The sequence below is a fragment of the Dunckerocampus dactyliophorus genome, chromosome 4, assembly GCF_027744805.1.
Source record: "Dunckerocampus dactyliophorus isolate RoL2022-P2 chromosome 4, RoL_Ddac_1.1, whole genome shotgun sequence".
NCBI lineage: Eukaryota > Metazoa > Chordata > Actinopteri > Syngnathiformes > Syngnathidae > Dunckerocampus > Dunckerocampus dactyliophorus.
The window spans coordinates 3376773-3397660 of NC_072822.1; the positions used below are offsets into that span (position 1 = coordinate 3376773).

General features: G+C 36.6%; 2 protein-coding genes across 4 annotated transcripts in view; one reads left to right on the forward strand and one right to left on the reverse strand.

Moving 5' to 3' along the window:
* vps13a (vacuolar protein sorting 13 homolog A) overlaps positions 1–8072 on the forward strand; it is a 59120-nt gene extending 51048 nt beyond the window's left edge. For 2 of the 3 annotated variants that reach the window (XM_054773047.1, XM_054773049.1), the window contains 10 exons: positions 770–883; positions 1037–1112; positions 1323–1486; positions 1564–1609; positions 2981–3104; positions 3176–3290; positions 6058–6143; positions 6224–6347; positions 7288–7362; positions 7472–8072. In XM_054773047.1, the coding sequence (XP_054629022.1) occupies positions 770–883; positions 1037–1112; positions 1323–1486; positions 1564–1609; positions 2981–3104; positions 3176–3290; positions 6058–6143; positions 6224–6347; positions 7288–7362; positions 7472–7522 (975 nt within the window). In that variant the 3' untranslated portion in view covers positions 7523–8072. Of the gene's footprint in view, positions 1–769; positions 884–1036; positions 1113–1322; positions 1487–1563; positions 1610–2980; positions 3105–3175; positions 3291–5629; positions 6023–6057; positions 6144–6223; positions 6348–7287; positions 7363–7471 lie in introns of those variants that run through there. The other variant, XM_054773048.1, reaches the window with a different exon arrangement.
* On the reverse strand, positions 8019–18845 carry LOC129179610 (guanine nucleotide-binding protein subunit alpha-14-like). Its single transcript, XM_054773058.1, has 7 exons — positions 18099–18845; positions 14967–15151; positions 13029–13183; positions 12831–12959; positions 12629–12758; positions 12405–12558; positions 8019–10339 (listed from the first exon to the last, which is right to left on the reverse strand). Exons 1-7 carry the CDS (start codon positions 18217–18219, stop codon positions 10149–10151), a joined length of 1065 nt encoding a protein of 354 aa, XP_054629033.1. The 5' UTR covers positions 18220–18845; the 3' UTR covers positions 8019–10148.
* Positions 18846–20888: the final 2043 nt, after the last annotated feature.

Consider the following 20888-nt stretch of genomic DNA (forward strand, 5'->3'; position numbering starts at 1 on the left):
AAGTCTGTGAGCTGGTTGATGAAGTTGTTCTAATTTCAAAGCATTTTCCCACAGGAAATATCTATCCGTCCATTTATTTTCTATATCACTTGTCCTCATTAGGGTCACGGGTAAGCTGGAACCTTTCCCAGCTGACTTTGGGCAAGAGGCAGGGTACACCAAGTTAATTTGTTCCAGGGTCGAAATGTCCCCATCATACATGATACAGGCAATGTTTCAAGTGGCATTTTAAGCATCCTGCCATGCAAGTACAAGTATAAAACAAAAAAAAGTTAACCAGTAGAGTTTAATAGTATTTGGGATGATAAAGCTAAAAGTAACACTACCGTGTAGGTTCGTTTGTTTATTTGTTGAATGATACTATCCACTTGTGGCCTTTTATAGGTATTGCTAAAACATGACGTATTTTTACATTTCCAATTCTATGGTTATCACATTTTTTTCCCGTGACATCATACTTCATGATAGTTTGAAAATGTCAGTTGAACTTCATGTTTTGTACAAGTTTGGAGTTTCCACTGTAAATGAAAGTGGGGGTATTAAATTGCGCAGTTCGTTAGTTAAGCTGTCAATGCGGATGTGACTGTATCATTTTCATTCTAGGGCATAGTGACTCAAGATGGTGGAAAAACATGAATAAATCAATGTATCTGTTGCACCTTTAGCCACATTTTCACCAAAATGTGTTTTTCACAATGTCTTGTTGGAATCGACTGTGCAGTTTTAGCATAGCACTACCAACTAACTTTTATGAACATGTACATTTCAGGCTATAAAACAGATGTATGTGCTAGTGCTGGGCCTGGACGTCCTGGGAAATCCCTTTGGGCTGATCCGAGGTCTGTCGGAGGGAGTGGAAGCCTTCTTCTACGAGCCCTATCAGGTAGAAGAATAGTCTCGACTAAACATTTGCAATGTTTTTACAGATGAGCTCATCCCCTTCAGTACCACAGTGGATGAAGAATTAAAAATAGTTAAACAAGAGCGAGATTTAACAGTAATGGCATTGACTTGTTTTTGTTTGGGGGTACCCCAGGGAGCCATCCAGGGACCAGAGGAGTTTGTAGAAGGGATGGCACTCGGAGTGAAAGCGCTGGTGGGCGGAGCTGTAGGTGAGCAAGTACACTTCCGATACATAGAGATGTAAAAACAATCAACAGCATAAAGAATTTGAGACTCCTTCCATTCCTGGAAGATACTGCCTGTTTTCCTTTATATGGATCTTACTTCATAGTTTTGTCAATTTATTACTCCATCGGTTGCTCAAATGACCAAAAGATGCATTCTCACATGCATTAATAGCTAACTGTGCCGCAACACAGGGGGAATAGCGGGCGCGGCCTCCAGGATCACGGGCGCCATGGCCAAGGGGGTCGCTGCCATGACCTTGGATGAAGAATACCAGCAGAAGCGACGCGAGGCCATGAACACACAACCCAGCGGCTTGAAAGAGGGTCTGACCAGGGGTGGCAAAGGATTGGTGTCTGTAAGTGCATATCTTCTGTAGGAGCTGGTTTGCCATCGGGAAGGAAGTGCTGACACTTTGTGATGTTTTCTTGTCAGGGATTCGTCAGCGGAATAACAGGGATCGTTACCAAACCCATCAAAGGTAGGTTGATTCATTCATAAATTAATTAAATGATTGCTGTTTCGTGATTGAATACAGCCTATTATTAGTAAAAAATACATTTGTACCTATTCTTGGCCTAAATTAAACATAAAAATTGCTAAATGAACTAAAATACAAATACAAGGCAAAAGAAGCATTCCAATTGTGAATTTAGTATTCTCATTGGCCACAAGGTGTCAGTAATTGTTGGGTGAAACTAGCGGCAGAAGTGATCGCCACAACAGGCATTTATTGCAGGTTTAAATGATCTCACAACAAGTACAATAATAATAACATAATAATCATAATTATAATGCTGGCTACATAACCCACAACAAGGTAAAACTCAACTCTGAATCTCCGAAGTTGCTTCCTGTCCTCTTCACATTTGTCTGCCCACCACTAGGTCCCCAACTTACGAACACAATTGGTTCCAGATGACCGTTCTTATGTCGAATTGTTCTTAAGTAGGGGAAAAGGTAATATTATCAATGATATAGGTACTACATGTACATGTATACATATACAGTATATGTTTATGTATGTAAATATGAGTTTGGATGCAGTAGTAATATTAAACCAGGATAATTAATGAAAAAAACAATAATAAAAATTATATAATAATACGTAATGATAAATTGGTTGGTTTCATTAGCTCTAAGGCTTCCTCTGTTGGTCCCATTAGCAGTGTCACAGTGCCCTCTACTGGTCAAGCATGTACAGTAGCAGTATAAATACTGATTGAGCGACTACAAGGCAAAATGAAATAAGATATAGACCAGTCGGCTTGTGTTCGTATCCGTGAATGTTCGCTAGTCGGGTGTTCTTAAGTTGGGGACCTAGAGTATTACCTTATCCCCGACTTAAGAACGGTTGTTTGGAACCAATTTTGTTCGTTAGTTGGGGACTTAATGTACATACTAAATGAGATAAATTACATCGCTATACGACCCCCACCACCACCACCCCGGTCCGCGGTGATTTGTGGGAACACGAGCCGGGCCGTGGGTCCAAAAAGTTTGTGGACCACTGGTCTATGTGACCTTATTTATGTCTAATATATCTTATTTTCTCTGATTATATCTACTATATTGGGTAAAAGAGTTTAAAGGTGACTATAGGGGTGTTATTGCATGTGTAGATGGCTCTATTAATGTTAAAAAACATTTAGAAAATTGTAAACAGGTTTTTTTTATACCATAACTATGTAAATATTTAATTTATTAAATTGAATCAGAGTTAGCGGAAATTCACTTATCACAGGTCAGGTCTGGAACCAATTAACCACGATAAATGAGGGACGACCATATAGGCTTTGTTTGTGCTCACATTCACGTTCAGTTGATCTTATTTGACGGTGTCACCCCGAAGGAGCTCAAAAGGAAGGTGCGGCTGGCTTCTTTAAAGGAGTCGGCAAAGGCTTGGTTGGTGCCGTCACCAGACCCACGGGAGGCATCATTGACATGGCCAGCAGCACGTTCCAAGGCATCAAGAGGTCGGTTCTCTTCACAAGCAGCAGAGGCTTGCACATAGGACATGCAATCAATATGTTCTTGTTTTTTTTAGTGCGGCGGAGACGTCGCAGGACATTGAATCTCTGCGCCCTCCTCGCTTTATCCACGAAGACGGCGTCATACGGCCATACAGGCAAATGGAGGGCATTGGCAGTCAGATGCTGCAGGTAGGAGCACCATGTCCAAATCATAGTGCTTGATTTAGCACAACAAACATCTCTGCATTCACCATTTTTTGAAAGACACTGCTGTTATAAATAGTGGCAGTTCACACTTTGACCACCAGGGGATACATATACTGTACAGTAGATCCCCGCAGGGGGGAGGGTTACTGTCCAAGACCCCAATGAATGGCGGACAAAATGGATGCAAAACGGATGCACCCACAAATACCTATTTTTGATCATTTAAACCCAATAATATGCCTCACGTTATTAAACAGGTGGCGGAAAATCTATTTACTGCGCCCTCTGCTGGTTTCTTGGCTGTAGCACGCCACTGAGATGGCGCCGTTAACCACTTTCTAGTTAAGTTACCATAGAAAGGTTAATAATTTGCAGTTTAAATATGTGGGGTGCCGAACCACACATGGCTGGGGATCTACTGTACCATAAAAGGTGTCCAGACATCCACCTGTTGAAAAACACAAAGCAGCTTTTGGCAGAAGGTGTTAACATGGTTAACTTCAACCAGGGGGGTCCAAAATGTGGTCCGGGGGCCATTTCTTGCTCGTGGCTGTATTTTTATTGGCCCGCAGCACATTCTGAAAATATAATTTAACAAGAAAAATAAAAAAACCCTAAAGAAACAGCAATTGCAAAAATGGAAAAATCGTCAGTAATTTTACAAGAATAAAGTCTAAATATTAAGAGAAAAAGATGTAATCAACAAACAAGAAAAAGTAATTTTAAAAGAATAACATAATTTCAGTAGCATAAAGTTGAAATATTAAAGAAAAAAGATGTTTTTTGTTTTTTTCCATATGAGAAACAAGCAAAACAAAGCTGTAGTTTTTGGAAAATTAGGTTGGGGAACATGTTATGCAACAAGAATAAAGTCAAAATATTATGGACATAAAGTCAGAATTGCAAGAAGAAAATGTACACGAAGAAAGTTGAAATCGTTGGAAAATAAAAATAAAAAACACAGCAGAAATGGGGAAAAAAGAATAATTTTACGAGAATAACGTCACAATATTATGACAAAAAAAAAAAAATAGTATTCCACAAGAGTGAATTTGGAATATTATGAAGAAAAGTAACGTCATTTTTGTTGCACAGAGTTGAAATATTAAAGAAAAAAACGTGTTTTTTTTTTTAGTATTAATATTATGAGAAGCAAACAAAACAAAATAAAGTTGTAATTTTTGAAAAATTAGGTTGGGAATAATATGGGAATAATACTACAAGATGAAAATGTACGAAGATTATTTAAGAAGAAAGTTGAAATATTTGGGGGGGGGACGACCCCCCCATCAAAAAATGGGGAAAAAGGGAGCAAAGTTCATATTATAATAGGCGTTTTCACCTACATGACAAGGCTATATATATATATATATATATATATATATATATATATATATATATATATAGCCTCATCCGATCCAGTCTGATACTATGACAATGATATTATAGATTATGGAACAGAAAATGCTGATTGGATCGGATGAGGCTAAAAAGTTGGATTGGGATCAGAGGCCAAAAATGTTGATCCCTAGATATATATATATATATAACTTCTTAGCATATCTACAGTACGTGATGCTTTACAAAATATATCTAAACAATCTTTGCATCCTTGCATCACTATGTGGCCCTCGCTGGAAAAAGTTTGGACACCCCTGACTTACATGAAAGGTCGAAATTTCAGGTGGAGAAAAAGTTGAAATAAAATAATTCCACTAAATTACCATATTTTTTGGCTTAACTTTAATATAAATGCGCCTTGATCATCTTTCATTGAGCTATATTGCAATTGTGGCCTGCGTGAGAGCATATTAACATATACATACATACATACATACATACATACATACATACATACATACAGACATACAAAGCACAAACTACATATTGATTTACCTTTTAACAACAAGTCCTGACGGAATTGGCTTCCTCTGTTACGATGGCGACTCACCACTGCCTCTGGTGGCCGTTTTTTATTTAATTGACTTATTTTCATTGTTTTTAAACCTGCATTTTGACTGAATGGAGTTGAAGAGGCAGCAAAAGGGACATCCTGTGTTGTTTGTTATGATGTGAAATGGAGTGTGACTAAATGCAAGGTATGGTGAGGTATTTGAAGGGTTTTTATTGTTATTTCTGTTCTTTAGTGTTTTCAGACATGCTTTTAAGTAGCTGGCAAAGCGTGGTTAGCGTCTCATGAACTGTTTTGGCTGTGTTTATACTTTTTGGTCCCTTTCCGGACATCATACAACAGAAATACTGGAAGGAAGGTGGTGGGGGGGTGGATTTTTGGCTGACCTTCTCTCTTGTCATGTCCACAGAGGAGCTTGGCCCTCAGGGACCTCAGTGACTGGGAGGATTTTTGGGCTGAGGAAAGCAGCTAGCCTGTGGAAACTCTAGTGTAGCATCTCTGCTCTCTCTAGTCTTTGCCAGTGTTTTTAATGCTTTGTTATGAGTTATTGTTGTATTACTTATTTATTGTGTTTGATTTGTATGCCTTGTTATTTAATCACAACCCTTTCGCTTTGTCATCTTGTGATCTTCATCTTCCATTATTGTTTTGCTTGTTCACCACCACCTTCCAATAAAATGTTCACATTTTCAACCTCCACCTGCCATTGTCTTTGTTTCCCCCTCCGTTTTCTCCGCATATTAAATGTGCTCATCGGTAGAAAACCCTCGTTGAATGATTCAAACTCTTGTCAGCTTCAAGTGTTAACGGTGACTTCCTGTCCCTGTCTCGCTCCAGAAAATCGAGAATGGGCGTTTTGCTAAATACAGATACTTTGCTCACGCTAAGGTCAACGATTCAGACTTCTTCATGATCACCAAGAGGTGAGTGAGTGCTCGCTCCAGGTTAATTCATTTGTCTCCCGACGCAGGAAGTAACGGGATGCCTTTTATTTCCTCTCCAGGGGGATTTTCTTTGTGACCACGGGAACATTTGGTCAGCTGAACTGCGAGTGGCAGTATTTGTTTGACGAGTTCACCAAGGATCCCACCATCGTGGAGAACCGACGGCTTCGCATTGAGGCTAAGGTGAGATAGAAATAGCTGCGAGCGGTGTTGAACGGCAACTCGGGGCTGCCATTAGGTGGCGCTGTGACTAATTCAGGAAGTGACCAATGCATCTGACCTTGTGGAGTCGCATTTACATTTTTGTGGCGAATTGTCAGACTGAGCGTCAAAGTTTTCATCCTGTGCCTGAGGCTAAAACGCCTCGAAGTTTGTCGTCCTCCATCTGTCTAGTACAGTCAAACCTGTCTATAGCGGCCGCTGAAGGGAAACGGCAAAAGTGGCCACTATAGACAGGTTGGCGGCCATTTTGAATTTGTGCGTGCACATATTAACATGTCTGATTAGAAGCTGTGCTGGTATTGTCTTTTGTTATGTCAATCAAAGAAGGTAATCAAATTATAAAAATATAAGTAGCGGAGAAATATTTTTAAAAATTTATTTCCATCTTTGATTTTTTTTTTAGACACGATTTTAAAAGCAAGAAATAAATATTTTTGTGAACGAGCCTGAGGAATGGGATCTAACAGGATACGCGTGAAGCAGTCATGAATGGGTGTGTGCGTGAACAATAGAGTGCGGAGGAGGTGCGAGGATCGTAGTAAACTAACAATACCATCGCTCCTTTCTTATTGAATGGGCTTCTAATCTCTAATTAGTCCGCAATTACGGACTACGGACAAGTAAGAAGACGGCTTTTTTTTTTATGTGGAACAACTGACAGTTTGTGTGGATCTTGTGAATGATTGTGACTGAGCTACGACTCAGTAATTAAAGTCTACACACGACGGCTTCATTGATTTAAAAAAAAACCTATACACAGGGTCTACAACACGCAAATTTTCTGCGGGGGATTTTTCAGTGGCCGCTAAGACAGGTTTTACTGTATCTTGGATTTTGATTTGGGCTCATTTGGTCAAAGTCGCCAGGTAATGAGAGACGAGCGTATGCGCCTTTGTTGCAGGAGCGAGTCAAGTCGGTGTTCCACGCCAAGGAATTCGGCAAGATCATCAATTTTAAGACGCCCGAGATCGCCACGGTGAGTCCCATCTCCTCTCTCTCTCTCCCTCTCTCTCTCTGGTTCTTTGGAAGACATGGAATGTTCTGACGTGTTGTGTTCTTGTGCGGGGGCGGGGCGGGGCTTTCAGTGGGTTCTTGCTAAGCTGGAGGACGCCAGGGAGAGTTTGCCCAAATACTGAACAGGGAATCCACACAACACACACACACACACACACACACACAAAAGAACTCATATACATCATCAGTGCCTTTGTTGGAATGCATGTCTCTTCTGTATGTGTGAGAGATCAGTTTTTAAAGCAGTTACATCTCATGTTTACAAACCGCTCCCGACACGTCAAGGGAATTACCGCATTTCATTTTTTTTTTTTTAAATTTCACGCACTCATCATAAGTCTCACTTAATTGGATGGAAACAGTATTTTTTATTTATTTTTTTTTTTTTACACATCTCTGCACAGGCATGCCATTTTTATACCGTACTGCTGTATATTAATATAATATGTATATACACAAATATATATAAATATCCATCCACACCATCATTTTAATGGTTTTTTTGATATTGCACATACAGTATGCAAGGCCAAGTGTATTGAAAAGAATGCTAATTGTATTATCACCATGGTTTTTTTTTGTTTTTTTTTACTTTCTGACAATCTGATGTATGTTTTTAGTTGTGCATTGCAGTGTGGCTTATTCATTATGTTCAATAAATAATTAGCGTGCTTCAGCGTCTCTTTCCCGCCGCTTTATTGCTGCTGAGTCGACGCAAAACTGCACCATAATGGGTAGAAATAAAGTTGTTTATTGGTGGAGATGTTCAGCAAGGCACAAACCTGGATTCATTCATTTGAAAGCGGAATAAATAATCAGGCATCAACAAGGAAGGGGCTCACACAAACAAAACAACATTTCTTATTTTTAAACATCGTAAAATCATGAACACAATAGGAAAACAACCTCTTAGTGGCCCGTATTTCCTCAAGTACTGGCCCCCACTACAGTCATAAATAAATGCCGTAGCTCACACACTGTAAATAGCATGTGTAAAAATAAAAAATTTGTGCTTTAAATATTTTTGGTTTTGTTTTTTTTGTCTTAGTCAGAAACACACACACTAAAAATGTTTTGCTCTTGCAATTAAAAGAACCCCCTCCCAAAAAATGTGGGGATTCATTAATTTGTTGTTTTTTTTAACAACCTAAAAAAAATGTTTTAAATTTTGTTTTACAGAAAAAATGATTTTTAAAAAAATTGAGAATTTGCTACAATTTTTTTTGTTGTTTTTTTGTTTCCAGAAGGGGGTTTCATTTCCATTTTTAATTTATGGCGCTAATTATAAATCGAGCGAGAAATGAAAGGATGATATGCTAAGAAGTTATATATATTTCAAGAAAAAACTGCATCTCAGCTTGGTGAAAAAAACTTAGTATCAACTTCGCTCTTTGCTCTTTTTCCCCCCTTTTTGCTGTTTTTTTCCCCCAATATTTCAACTGTCTTCCTAAATAATCTTTTGTCAATTTTGTTTTTGTAATATTCTGACTTTATTTGTATAAAATTTTGACTTTATTCCCATATTATAACTTTTTCTCCCCAGCCAAGTTTTCCAAAAAATGACAACTTTATTGTTGTATATGTTTTGTTTGTTTTCCATAGTATAACTAACATTACAACTTGTTTAATATTCAACTGTATGCTATTAAAATTCCTCATAATATTACAAGTTTATTCTCGTAAAATTGCAAAAACCCTCACAAAATTTAAAAAAAAAAACTTTTTTTTTGGTTGGGATGCAACTTTTTTCTTTTAATATTTTGACTTTATTCTGGTAAAATTTCAGCAGTTTTTTTTTCAATGTTTCAGCTATTTCAACATTTTTCTAGTAAATTTTCTTCTTGTCGTTTGACTTTATTCCCGTTTTTTTTTTTTACAACAATTTTATTTGTTTTTTTCTTTTTCATAATATTACATAATATTGATGACATCATAATATTACAATGCAAAAAATACTACAAATTATTTTTTAAATATCTTCAATATTTCAACTTTATGCTACTAAAATGATGTTATTTTTCCTCATAAGAAATTTACAACTAATTGTTAGATTATGACTCTTTTCTCTTAATATTTTGACTTTATTCTTGTGAAATTACAGCTGTTTTTTTTTTTAAGTTCCAGCTATTTCAGCATTTTTCTCGTAAATTTTCTTCTTGTCGTTTGACTTTATTCCCATAATATTTTGACTTTATTGTCATCACGTTATAACTTTTTCCCCAACCTGTTTTTCATATTACAACAATGAAAAAAATATTATTAAACATTATTTTTTTAAATAATCTCTTTAATATTTCAACCTTATGCTGCTAAAATGGTGTTAGGTTATAATAATAAAGTTACAACTTTTTCTTGTTGGATTGACTTTTTTCTCTTAATATTTTGACTTTATTCTTGTGAAATTACTGCTGTTTTTTTTAGTTTTCTTGTTAAATTATAGCTTCAGAATGTGTCGTTGGACACCCCTGCTTTGTGTTACGTTATATATTTGAAATATAAGATTTCTTTTATTACACATTCTAGCATATATTATTATCATTAAATATAAAAATGTGTAAAGAAAGATAACTAGCCATGTTCTTCTTGTATCTTAAAGGGATAGTTGGGATGTTTTGACATGACATGGGGGTCACTGTTGATGTACTACACTGCTGATGGGGATGTCACACAACTTCATGTCAAAAAAATCCCAACTATCCCTTTAACAACCTAAAAACCAGTGTGGTGCCGTTGTGAGGTTTTTGTCTTTCAGACCAGGTTGAAGTCCTTGAGGTTGTGTCTCAGGATGGTGTCTTTGATGGCCACAAAGACAAAGCGAATGTTTTCCGTGTCCGTAGCGCAGGTGAAGTGAGGATAGAGCGTCTTGTCCTTGTCCGTGTTTTGCTCCTGGTACATCTTTAGGATGAACTCCCGGGCGGACACCGCGTCCTGACGAGGGCCTGAGCAAATTTTTGTTGCGCAATTATTGACTAGTTTGTCATTTCTAGGTTCTTCAGCGTCCAATCATATGAAACAGTGACTCTCAACTGATGGGTCAGTGGCTTGCGGGTCTTTGGTTGGGGGGGGAAAAAATCATACAAAAATAATCTTTTGCTTTTGTTCTGAAGTTGTTTTTTTTTTTGGAATGCAGCAGGGTGTCTGTCGTCTGTTAATACCCCTTAAGGTGGCGACATCGGTTTGTAGTGCTATTGTAATGCTTACATTAACAAAAACATATATATGCCCACATCCATAACCCGCAAGGCATGCCGGGTATCCTTGTGGTAATTACTCTTCCTTACACGCTACACATGCCATTTGGATCGCCTCCAAACCAGTTGAGAACCACTGATATAAAAGGTATGCTATCATCCCATCCCGTAACAGGTGTGTATGACGCTGTGTAATGTAAACCATGGATCTCCAAATTATTTTCTCTTTTTATTTCCTCGAATTGCAAAGAATTTTTTGTTTTTGGGTAACAGCAGCAAGAACATTTTATTTATTTATTTATTTGTGTGATTATCAGAAAAAAAATGTCTTAATTGGATAAAAAAAAAAACAAAGACAACTCAAAATTTTGAGATACATTACATGCTTTTAATTTTGGTTTAGTTTGTAGTTTTTGGTCTTTTTTTTTTCTTAAAAAAAAAAAAAAAAATTGGTATAAAACCAAAGCCCAAAATCAGGAGGTACATTATTGAACTAGGAGATTTTTGCTTTTTATTAATATCCTTTTTAATTAGATAAGAAGAAACTTTTTTGTAATTTTGTGAAGGTTTTTGTGATCAATCATAAAAAACAATCATTTTATTTAGTGTAAAAATAAAAGATAACATTTGCAGATACATGCCTTTAATTTTTAGTTTAGTGTTTTGTTTTTGTTTTTTTTATAAAAAAATATTTTTGGGATAAAACCATAGCCCAAAATCTGGAGATACATGCCTCAATTTTAAATGTTTTGTTTTTTATGAAAACAAAAAACATTTTTAATTATATATCCAATCAACAGCCTGCATGACAAAATAAAATTTTGTATTTCCAAATTTGGTGAGTTTTTTTGTCTTGTCCAACAAAGAAAAAAGTAACTTTTCTTTGTGTTTTGCAATGTTTGGATATCCATGTTTCATTCATTTTTGCGTAATACATGTAAATGTTGCTACAACAAAACAGAAACCTAATTGTTAGCCAACATTAACATGTTTAGCAGCAATGACGTTGGCGAACATAAAATGTTTTGTGTCTCTTTACGAGAATAGTCGTAAATTTACGTCTTTATTATCAGAAATTTACAACTCTTTATTCTCGTAAATTTACTACCTGATTCTTGTCAATTTAGAACAACATTGTACATTTACGAGAATAAAGTCGTAAATTTAAGACTTTTTTTGTTGTAAATTTCCGACTATTCTCGTAACATGACTTTCTTGTATATGTACAACTTTATTTATCAGAATAAAGGCTTTTTCATTCTTTACTCTCGTAAAATTATTCCTTTTTTGTTCTCATAAATTTACGACTTTTTCTCGCCAATCGAAGACTTTTTTTCTCGTAAATATGACTTTATTCTTGTAAATTTACGAGAAAACTTGTAAATTTATTACTATTTATTTACTATTCTCGTAATATAATGACTTTCTTGTACGACTTTATTTAGGAGAATAAAGAATTGTATATTTACGAGAAAAAGTTTTACATTTCTGAGAATTTAGTTGTACATTTCTGATTTTTTTTTTTTTGTAAGTTTAGGACTTTCTCTGAAATTTAGAATTTTTTTTCTTGGAAATTTCCAATTTTTTCTCTCGTAAATGTATGACTTTATTCTCGTAAATTTGCAACTTTAGTCATGAAATTACGAGAAAAACAGCCGTAAATTTATTCTAGTAAATTTGTGAAAAAAAGCTGTAAATTTACGGCTTTTTTTCTCGTACATGCACAAGTTAATTCTCGAACTCTGAGATTGTATTTATTTCTTTTTCCCAATGTGGCCCTAACACTCGTACTTGTCGTAGTTGAGCTACTGACCAGTGAATTGGGGAAAGTAGTCTGCCAGGTGGGAGTGCATGATCTTCTCCTTGAGGATGTCCGTCTTGTTGAGGAAGAGGATGACGGAGGAGCGCTGGAACCACGAGTACGTGATGATGGTCTTAAAAAGCGCCTTGCTCTCCTCCATGCGGTTCTGAGCGATGACATCATCAGTGACACCACGGCCGTGGACGTTCAAGCGCCCGAAAAGCCATCCCCCTCACCTCGTTGTCGCACTCCACCAGAACCTGGTCGTACTCGCTGAGCGCCACCAGGAAGATGATGGAGGTGACGTTCTCGAAGCAGTGGATCCACTTCCTGCGCTCTGATCTTTGACCCCCAACGTCCACCATCCTGCCATGACGACATGTGACATTTGACACTCGGGCCCGTCCGTCTTACTACTCATCACGTGGGGGAACCTACCTGAAGATGACGCTCTCCAGGTCAAAGGGGTACTCGATGATTCCCGTGGTGGGAACCCGCACCCGCAGGATGTCCTGGAGATTGGGTACATAGGAGGGCTGTGCGATCCGGTCCAGTTCCGTCAAATAACTGCAGATAATGATCAATTGGACTCGTCACTGGACCATCACATCTTCACTGACACCGTCCCAGACTCACTATTTGGTGGCGTCAGACAGCTGGTATTCCCGCCGGCGGTCGTAGCATTCCCGCACGCCGGCGTCCGTCCACAGACTCCTGATGGCCTCCACGTGGTTCTGGTCCAAGTCCTCCACCTTGTCCACCTCCACCTCCAGGATCATGATGGCGCTGTTCTGCCCCCCCCAATGGGATACAACGTGAGTGACCATCAGACTTCAAATCAGTCCAGTTCTGCTTCAAAAAGCGAAAAGGTCCCTTTGAAGAATACAAAGATTTTTCCTTTTGATGATCACCCAAAAAATGAGAGATACATGCTTTCATTTTGAGTTTTCTGCTTTTTGTCAGAAATAATTTGCTTTTTTATTGGAGAGAAACAAGAAAGATCTCAAAATCTGGGATACATATTTTTTATTTTATTTGCTCTCTTGTTTTTGTTTTTGTTTTTTTTTAAATAAAAAATATTCTAGGGGGGATAAAACCAAAGCCCAAAATCTGGAGATGCATGCTTTGACTTTTTTTTTTCTTTTATGAGACATTTGTTTTTTATTGGATAAAAACAAAAAAGGTCAAAAAAAAATTTAGAGATAAATGCTTGGAAGAGATCAATTTTGAGATAAATTTTGTGAGACCTTTTGTTATCAAACAAATTCGGTTAAATTCTTTAGTATAAACACAAAGATAAAATCTGGAGATAATTTTGTTTTATTTTTTTAAACATGTATGTTTTTTGGAATAAAACCAAAGGCCAAAATCTGGAGATACATGTAAAATATTGCCTTTTTTGCTTTTTATCAAAACATTTTTAATTAGATAAAAACAATAATTCAACAAAATTTGGAGATGCATTTTTTTAAATTTTGTGAGGGTTTTTGTGGTCAAACAAAAAAAAATTAGTATAAAAACAATGGTAAAATCTGGAGATACACGCTTTCAATTTTGTCTTTATTTTTAGTTCTTTCTCTTTTTTTATATTTATATTTTAAAATATATATATTTTGAGGTTTTGGGGGGGCATCAAAAAAGTATTGTAGTCCAAAATGTGGAACTACATGCTATAATTTTGAGGTTTTTTTTTTAATCAGAAACCTTTTAGATAAAAACAAAACTTGACTAAATTCGACAATACATTTTTTTTTTTTATTTTGTGAGGGTTTTTTCTGGAAATACATGCTTTCAATTTTTTGTTTTTACTTACTGTTTTTACTTACTTTTTTAATCAAGAAATAGTATTGGTGATAAAACCAAAGCCCAAAATCTGGAGATACATATTTTCATTTTAAATTTTTTGCTTTTTATCAGGAATGTTTTTTTAATTGGCCAAAAACAAAGAAAGAAAAACTTTGGACATACAGGGTAGAGTTAAAAAAAAAATAAATAAAAAAAATGGAGAAACAGTATGTGCTTTTAATTTTGTTTTAAGTTTTTTTTCTCTCAACTTCTCTTATGCATTTCCAAAATCAGGAGATGCGTGCTTTAATTTGGAATTTTTTGCTTTTCTCAAAAACATTTTTAATTACATAAAGACCAAAACTCTTTTTTTTGTAAATTTTGTAAGACCTTTTGTTATCAAACATTCAGTTCAATTCTTTAGTATAAACACAAAGATAAAATCTGGAGATACATGCTTTTAATTTTGTTTTAATTTAAAAAAAAAAAAACAACTAAAAATAAAAAAAGATAAATTTGGATGTATTTTCTTAAATTTTATGGACCCCCCACCCCTTTTTTCCCCATTGGAAACAACAAATATTTTTCAGTATAATTTCCTTTGGAAAGTGTACTGGCAAAGCTATTTTGGAAGATATCATTAAAAATCAATAGGATCCTGACTTGAGCAAACAGAATATCAAAGTGTCCCACTATATGCTGCCTTAAAGTTGAGCAATAAAGGCTGCAAGTGTGTGTGTGTGTGTGTGTGTGTGTGTGTGTGTGTGTGTGTGTGTGTGTGTGTTACACCTGGTTGTGTGTGTGAGCAAAAGGCAGGTGCAGAGTGTGCATGGCCCTCAGCATGGTCTGCATGGACGTGTAGATGTTCTGGTAGACCAGCTTGGCGTAGGTCCTCTTGTCCTCCTTGCTGTAGCCCCCCCCGTGGATGATCCTCATTTGTTTGATGAAGGTGCTCTTCCCGCTCTCGCCTGTGCCTGATGCACGCAAACACCAGGAACACCCAAATGCCCACAGATAACCAGGAAGTGGCCTGCTAACATACTAGCACACGCTAAACATGTTGTCTGCATGATTTGTTTGTCTATTTCACGACCAAAAAGCCACAGCCTTTATGTGCTTCCGGGTCGAAGGTCAACATGTTCTACTGTGATTGTGTCAAGACACTGTCTAGATCAGGGGTCACCAACGTGGTGCCCGCTGGCACCAGGTAGCCCCCCACGACTACATGAGGTGCCCGCAAGCCTGCTTTTCATTCAGGTTTTCAGTTAACAATGAAAGAACAGTAGAAAGAAATGCATTCTGAAATACAAAATGTGAGTTGTGGACACCAGCATTTTGTTCATGTTCTGGTAAAACAAGCATATTCGCTTTGTTTGGGTTTAAAATAAGCTCTGAAAATAAATGTTACAAAAATGAGTAGCTCTTGGCCATTTTCATTTTGTAAAAGTAGCTCTCACAAGGAAAAATGTTGGTGACCCCTGGTCTAGATTCTATTACTATTAATGTATTATTTAAAAATGTAATTAACAAACACATGTATCCTCAGTCGATAATGATTATTTTAATAACCTTATAAATTTCAGTTATGTGGATTGTGAAAATGTGCATGAAAGTGTTTAGGCGAAGTTCAAAGCATGTCACGGTTTCTTTTCATCAATCTACTAAAAACGGCTGGCAGGAAGTAATGTGAAGTAATTTGTTGACCTCTAGGAGGCGCTGCACTTCCGGGGTGCCTGTCTGTTCACGCGTAGAAGAAGAAATGAGCCGGCAAAAATCCGGAAGTGATCTCCGCCACGTTTTTTTTTTTTCGTGGTTAAGGGATGTGTGCTTTCTACTTAGTTTTTGGCTTGTGAACTTTGTACCTGTCACCCAGGATTATTTTTGGGCACTGGTTAGCGCTTGTCATAGTTTAAATGCCGTTTGCTGACAAGCTAAGTTAGCTTAATTGCTACTCAAGCGTCGGAAGGGAGGGACTTCCTGTGACGACACGGACGAGTTCACCTTCGTGTCAGTCAGGTAGGATTGTTTTCCCTTCCTAAATACATGCATTCACTGAGTTGCTGATTTGTTTAACAAATGTTACTTTGTTATAGCATGTTATTTAAGCACAGTGCACGTGTGGCGTTGCTGCTCTCGAGTGTGTTTTTTGTGCTTCTCTGATTTTTGCATTGTGAAAACTTTACATCTCAGCAAACAAATTGTCCGCATTTGAATGCATCTTGTTTGCAGGTGGATTTGAGCACAACGAAAGGGAGCCGATTCTAAACTAAATCTGCTAGCTTGGTCTTAATGATTTGAATGTATTATATGAAATGTTAGTTGAGCCAAAAGAGAGACAGGTGAAAGTTAACCTCATGTCCTGCAGCTTGTGGTTGCATTTGCATGACACTTTGCATCAGGGCTAACCCCAGCAGCTAGCTGTGGTCCTTGGGCGAACCATAACCACGAACGCAGCCCTTGTGTCCCTTGAAGGCTTCTCACAGACTGCCGGACTGTTTTTGTTCTTGATTACAACATTTGCAGAAGTGCAAGAAAGATGCAACACAAGAGCGTAACAGGAAAATAAATAATATATATTAAATTCAAATAATATAGATTCTATAGAAACGTATAAGCATATTATATGCAGTGTATATATAAACTATATAGAATAACTACCCATGAAATGAATATAAGTTAATTACACAGTCTTTCAATTTGGAATATGTTTGATGTAATGGATTTTACAATTATTTTTAAATAAAGTCAAAATAATAAAATGGACTCCATCACAAATTAATACAATAAAATAAATGTCCAAAATTATCATTTATGTAAAAAAAAAAAGCCCATAAAATTTCAAATATAGATTCTATAAAACGTACGTGCATACTATATGCAGTACAGTATATATAAAAAATAGACAATTAAAAATATATTAACTATATAGAATAGCAAAATTAAATTTAAAAATAGTAAATGAATATAATTTAATTGCATAATTTAATGGATGTTTTAATTGTTTTTTAATAAAAGTAAAAATAATAAAATAGGATCTATCACAAATTAATACAATAAAAATAAATGCCCAAAATTATCATTTATATTAAAAAACTCCATAAAATTTCAAATAATATGGATTCTATAGAAACTTATATGCATACTATACGCAGTATATATAAAATTTAATATAAAAAAATAGTAAATATAATTTAATTTACATAATCTTTCAATTTGGATATTTTTTTATTTAATGGATTATTACAATTATTTTTTTAATAAAGTAAAAATAATCAAATGTGATCTATCACAAATTAATGCAATAAAAATGTACAAAATTATCATTTATATTTTAAAAAATACGGTTTTGTGTGTGTGTGTGTGTGTGTGTGTGTGTGTGTGTGTATATATGGGTTAGTGTGTGTGTGTATATATATATATATATATATATATATATATATATATGTATATGTATATGTATGTAATACATATACTGCATTTTAAAAGAAATACAAAAAAATACATACAAATCAAATATAATGTCCCACCCATGTAGCCAAGTAAAGGTCAGTTGTACTTGTAGGTGTGGTGAATTACACTCCATTCTGGCGAGCTACAAGCTCAATAATATATTTTAATGCATTGATATGCTCAATGCATTAATAGCTGCCTGGATGAATTGTGATTGAATTTAATCGAATTTAGCATTGATATTTTTATAAAGGTAGACTTTGGTTCACGCCTTGGATCTGTATTGTAGCTGATTAGTTAATATTGTGGCTGGTGAGTATTTCAATATACTAGTCGAAGAAGCTGACGTTTCAATGGAAAATGTAGCAAATATTCATAGATCCTCTCGTGTGTGTGGTCCAGGCCGTGATGACCCCTTGATCCCTTCATCTTCAGCATCGTACGCAGGAAAAGAATGAAGTGTTGACTGACCTAAGAGGAGCAGCTTGAGCTCCCTGCTAGAGTCCTTCTTGTCTCTCCTCAGCTGCTTCTCGATCTCCTCGTTGATGCGCTGCTTCTCCATGGCCTCTGCCGACACGCAGCATCCTGCCATCTTTGCGGGTGAGTGGCGCGGTCAAAAGTGTCCAAAGGTGTTGCTTCTCTCCCTCCTCTCCTTCTTGCTCATATGTAGCCCTGAATAAACATGGCGAGGTGTGGCACGCACTTCCTCATACTGCATCCTGAGAGCTGCTTTTAATAATATGACCCTCACAAAGATAAAGAAACAGCTCTCAGGGTGATGTCATGCGCTTGTACACAACCACAACTGTTCAATGACTACCCCTGACAAGGACAAATGAGGCTAAACATTTGACTTTTGAACGCATACTCTGTTTTCCTTTATTTATTTTCTAATACTTTTGTAATTTGGGGGAAAATATGTCTGCTGTGCCGCCAACTGGCCACTAGAGGGCAGAAAAGTCAACGTGCAACAGGAGATGGGAATAGAAAGTTGTTTTTTTTTTGGTCTGCATTTCCTGTTTGTATGAAAACATTTTTTAACAGATGACTCACTTGGGGCCACGTTGAAAAAAAAATGGTCTGAGATTTTGAGAATAAAGTTGTACATTTACGAGAAAAAACCTTTTAAGTTTATGATAAAAAGAGAATAAAGTGGTCATGTTAGGTGGAAGAGGGAAAATATAGCATAGCTAGCTAGCCCTTCTCACTTCCGCCTTCCTTAGCCTGCCCCCTCCACATGCCCAAGGCCAAAGGTCACATAAGTCCTCGCTTTTCATAGCTGTCTCAGGCAATGCCTGTAACATAAAGTTACAAGTTTTTTCTTTTCTCTTGTAATAGTGTACAAGTTTTTCTCGTTAATTTACAACAATTAAGTCGTAAATTTGCGACCTCATTCTAACATTTGTAACAGGCATTGCCTGAGACAGCTATGAAAAGGGGGGGGGACTTATGTGACCTTTGGCCTTGGGCAAAGGTAATATTACAACTTTTTTTTCGTAAATTTACAACTTTATTCTGGTAAGTTTACAACTTTTTTTTTTTCTCATAAATTTACGATAAGTGTACTGCCTTTTTTCTTGTAAATATACAACTTTATTTTTGTAAATTTAAGATTTTAGTCTCGTAAATTCAAAACTTTATTATAAGTTTACGTTTTTTTCCTCATAAATTTACAAATTTATTCTGGTAAATTTACGACTTTTTTTCTCAAATGTAGGACTTTATTCTCGTCAATTTTGAGTTATTCTCAGAAATTTACGACTTTATTTTAACATTCGTAACGGACATTGCCTGAGACGGCTATGAAATGTGACCTTTGGCCTTGGACAAAGGTAATATGACTTTTTTTTTTCTTAAATTTACAGCTTTATTCTGATAAGTTTACGGCTTTTTTTCTTGTAAATTTACAACTTTATTTTCCTAAATTTATGACTTTATTCTAATGTGTAACAGGCATTGCCTGAGACAGCTATGGAAAGGGGGCAATTATGTGACCTTTGGCCTTGGGCAAAGATAATATTACGACTTTTTTTCTCCTAAATTTACGGCTTTTTTCATGTAAGTTTAGGACTTTTTCTCGTGAATTTACAACTTTATTTTCGTAAATGTACGACTTTACTGTCATAAATGTACAACTTTATTAACATAAAGGCATTGCCTGAGACAGCTATGAAAAGGGACTGGCAAAGGTAATATTGCGACTTTTTTTCTCGTAAGTGTATGACTTTATTCTCGTACTGCGTCTGTGTAGGCTCTCAGTCGTACAGGAGTTGTCCATCGAGGAAAAGGCTTCTTGAGACGTCATCTGTACTTCTGTGTAGAAGGTGTCGGACGTTTCGCTCCTCATCCGAAGAGCTTCGTCAGCAAACTAATAAGTGCTGGTAGCCTAGGCCTTAAATACAGTAAGAGTGGGCGGAATTGGTGTGCCAACACCCTCCTCCTATTGGTTCGTTACACTAAGCCTGGGCGGAGCAGTGGTATAATCCTATCCTGTTATTCACACCTACGATAAAAGGGAAGTGTCGCTCCCTGAATTGGGTATGAACGACTCTGATACTGGCTTGTTAGCATCTATTGTTCTGGCTCGGCCCTGCCTTCACCTCATTTGCAAGACTAAGAGCTGTGGGTTTTGGTCTCAGTAACCTGCTGAACACAGGGTCCAAATTAAACCTCAAACCACCATTCCGGTTCAATGATGGGTTCTGTTGTTTGACAAAAATAGCTTCCTTTACTCCTCTTTCAAACCATCTGTTTTCTTTGGCCAAAATCTTTACCTCGCTGTTCTGAAAAGAGTGATTGGTAGCTTTCAGGTGTAGATGTACTGCTGATTGAGGACCACTAGCATTGTCCCTGCGATGTTGATAAAGCCTTTTTTGGAGCATTTGCTTAGTTTCCCCAATGTAGTGCTCTTTGCATTCCTCATCTTTACAGTGGATGGAATAGACCACATTGCTCTGTTTCTGGTTTGGAGCCTTGTCTTTAGGATGCACTAATTTTTGTCTCAGGGTATTTACTGGTTTGAAATAGGTAGGAATTTTGTGTTGCCATAAGATCCTCTGGAGTTTTTCGGAGACCCCCGCTACATAAGGGACTACCACTCCTCTCCTTTTTGCTTCTGTGGGCTTTTGGGTTTCTTTCCCTACTCTCTTCTTTTGACATTTGTTAAAAGCCCACCTTTGTCATAATCAAAAAACAAGAAATTCTGTCTTTCACAGATCACATCAATGCGGTGGACACCAATATCAAATTTACTCGCGAGGA

Bases quoted from the DNA above. Each gene is read 5' to 3' on its own strand.
- LOC129179610 (XM_054773058.1), bottom strand. From the start codon at position 18,219: ATGGCAGGATGCTGCGTGTCGGCAGAGGCCATGGAGAAGCAGCGCATC. The intron at 13,184-14,966 runs GTGTAACACACA...TGGGGGGGGCAG, and splicing joins TTGCTCACACACACAACCAG to AACAGCGCCATCATGATCCT. The intron at 12,960-13,028 runs GTGAGTCTGGGA...CATTATCTGCAG, and splicing joins CTGTCTGACGCCACCAAATA to TTATTTGACGGAACTGGACC.